Source organism: Geospiza fortis, unplaced genomic scaffold (assembly GCF_000277835.1).
Source record: "Geospiza fortis unplaced genomic scaffold, GeoFor_1.0 scaffold26, whole genome shotgun sequence".
In the NCBI taxonomy this organism is placed as follows: domain Eukaryota; kingdom Metazoa; phylum Chordata; class Aves; order Passeriformes; family Thraupidae; genus Geospiza; species Geospiza fortis.
Genome location: NW_005054425.1, coordinates 1,820,699 through 1,823,137, shown reverse-complemented (window position 1 = coordinate 1,823,137; position 2,439 = coordinate 1,820,699). Strand labels below are relative to the sequence as shown.

The 2,439-nt window shown below is 63.7% G+C and overlaps 1 protein-coding gene across 1 annotated transcript in view; it reads right to left on the bottom strand.

Moving 5' to 3' along the window:
* The window catches only part of AMPD2 (adenosine monophosphate deaminase 2), a 6,603-nt gene extending 5,568 nt beyond the window's left edge, over positions 1-1,035 (bottom strand). The window contains exons 1-2 of the mRNA XM_005426841.2: positions 879-1,035; positions 234-364 (exon numbers count right to left, since the gene is read on the bottom strand). Of these exons, the coding sequence (XP_005426898.1) occupies positions 234-364; positions 879-908 (161 nt within the window). The 5' untranslated portion in view covers positions 909-1,035. The remainder of the gene's footprint in view (positions 1-233; positions 365-878) is intronic.
* Between the last annotated feature and the right edge of the window lie 1,404 nt (positions 1,036-2,439).

The window sequence follows — 2,439 nt, the reverse complement described above, 5'->3', positions numbered from 1 at the left end:
GAAATGGGGGGGGCCGGGGAGAGAAAACACCCCGTTAATGCCAAAACAACAGAAACCAGACAGAAACCAGCCAAAAACTCACTGCAAAGGGGACACCAAGTGCGACACCCACGGCAGAGGGCACACAGAGCTGGCACAGAGACAGCCTCTTGGGGCGGGGAGGTGGCCTGGCCCCGTGCAGGGCTCCCTTCCAGCCATCTGGGGTGTACACACGGGGAACCCCCCAGGCTTACTTGACGTCCTGGCTGATCTGGCGCTCCAGGCGCTGGCGCCGCTCCTCCAGCTGCTCGATGGGGCTCTCCTCGGGGAACTCGTAGGGAGCCGTGCGCATCTCGTTCTCGGCCAGCGAGCGGCAAAACAGCTCCTGCAGAGCAGCCTGGCTGTGAGCTGGGTACAGCCTCAGCCCTGCTGTGAGCTGTGCCCAGAGCAGCCCTGAGCTGAGCCCAGAACAGCCCTGCCATGAGCCCAGAGCATCCCTGACACGAGATGTGCCTAGAGCAGCCCTGAGCTGTGCCCAGAGCATCCATGTCATGGGCTAGGTGCAGCCTCAGCCGTGCTGCGAGCTGAGCCCAGAGCAGCGCTAAGGTGAGCCCAGAGCATCCCTGAGCTGTGCCCAGAGCAGCCCTGCCAAGAGCTGGGTGCAGCCTCAGCCCTGCCATGAACCTCAACCCCTGGGCTGGCAGAGAAAGGCTCACAGGGATTTCTACACTCAGAGAAGTAGCAAGTGAGTCTTCAGTGGACTCGCTCCCACTGAACAAGTGGGAAGGGAGGAGGGTTTGGGGAGGATAGGAGTGGAGGAAAGATGGAGGAGAGACCCCTCCACTGCCCCAACATACATCCACCCCCCAGACCTGGCAAACTGGGTGCCCCAGACCCACCTCAGCGATCTCCTTGTATTTGCCATCCATGGACGTGCGCAGATCCACCGGGAAATGCTTCAGGCTGTGGGGGGTCCCGGGCAGGGACCAGGCTGACTGCAGGGGCCGGGCCCCTGGCCCCCCCCGCAGCTCTGCAGGGAGTGGGACAACATCAGCTGGGGGGGTCTGGACCCCCACCTGGGCAGGAAGGGGTTAATCAGCCCCCCTCCCCACCATGGAACTGGGATGCTCTTCCCAATGGGGATGATGGGGAAACTGAGGCAGCTGAAGGGGCAGGGGCCCCCCCCGCCCCTCTCTAATCCCCCTGGGGCACTGGGGGGGCTGCTGGCTCCACTGGGGGCTGTAAGAAGCCAACAGTGAATGAATGAGGGGCTCAGGGCTGGGCTCGCCTCAGAGTGGAAACTGAGCTCATCCTCACGGATGCGCCCCGGAGCCAAGGGCTGGGCTCGGATTCGTGCCTGGAGGGAAGGGAAGGAGCGGAGCACGACTCCGATGGCTCCACCAGGTTATTCCGAGGAGTCAGCAATGGGAACTGTGTGATCCAGCGCTTGGGACACTGGACAAGGAATGAGGGAATGTGGCTGCTGGGTTAAATCATGGGATCATGGGATGGTTTGTTGGGAAGGGACGTACATCCCGTCCCATCCCATCCCATCCCACCCCATCCCATCCCATCCCATCCCATCCTTCCCATCACACAGGGGCACCTCCCCATGCTGGGGGGAGGGCAGGTGACTTCATCCCCCCTCCAACCCCAGCCCATTGCCCCACAGCCCCCTGCTCCCACCAGCACTGGGGCCATGGGGGATGCCCAGTGCCACCCCAATGCCAACACCCTCCTCTGCAACCCCAAACACACCACGGACCTGCCTGGGGGGCACTGGAAATCAGCTCCTACTGGTTAAACTGGGTCCACCAGTAAGAGCCCCTGCACCCAGCACAGCCTGGGGGAAGATCCAGGTCCCCTGACCCCCAAATCATGGGAATGGGGGCTGTGTCACCCAGGGCAGGGATGGCACTGGTGTCATCAGATGTGCTGGTGGTGCCTCTCCTGGGGCACCCAGGGTGCCCTGTGTCCCCGGGACATACCCTGTGCTGCCCACGTGTGACAGGTGGCAGCCCTGGTGGCACTCCAAAAATCCCCCCCAACACGGGTGCCAGACAGATGACAACCCCAAGGTGCCACCTCGCGCACTCGCGCCACCATCCAGGACACCCTGTGCCACCCACCCAGGACAAATGTGGGTCACCAGAGCCGGGAGCAGCCCCAGTGATGCCCCTAGACCCCCCAGAAAGGCCAGCCAGGTGACAACCCCGTAGTGCCACCTCAGCCCGGTGATGTCACCGCACTCACCCTGTGTCACCACCACCATTTGCCATCCACCCAGAACACACGTGTGCCACCCACGTGTGAGAACAGCCCCGGTGGCACCCTGAGACCCTTTCCCAACAGTGCCAACCACAAAGCGCCACCTTGCCCACCCCGTCCCACAGCCCCCCACGTGCCACCCGCGATCGCCCCCGCGGAGCGCCCCCAAACCGGGTCCGCCCCCCCCCCTCC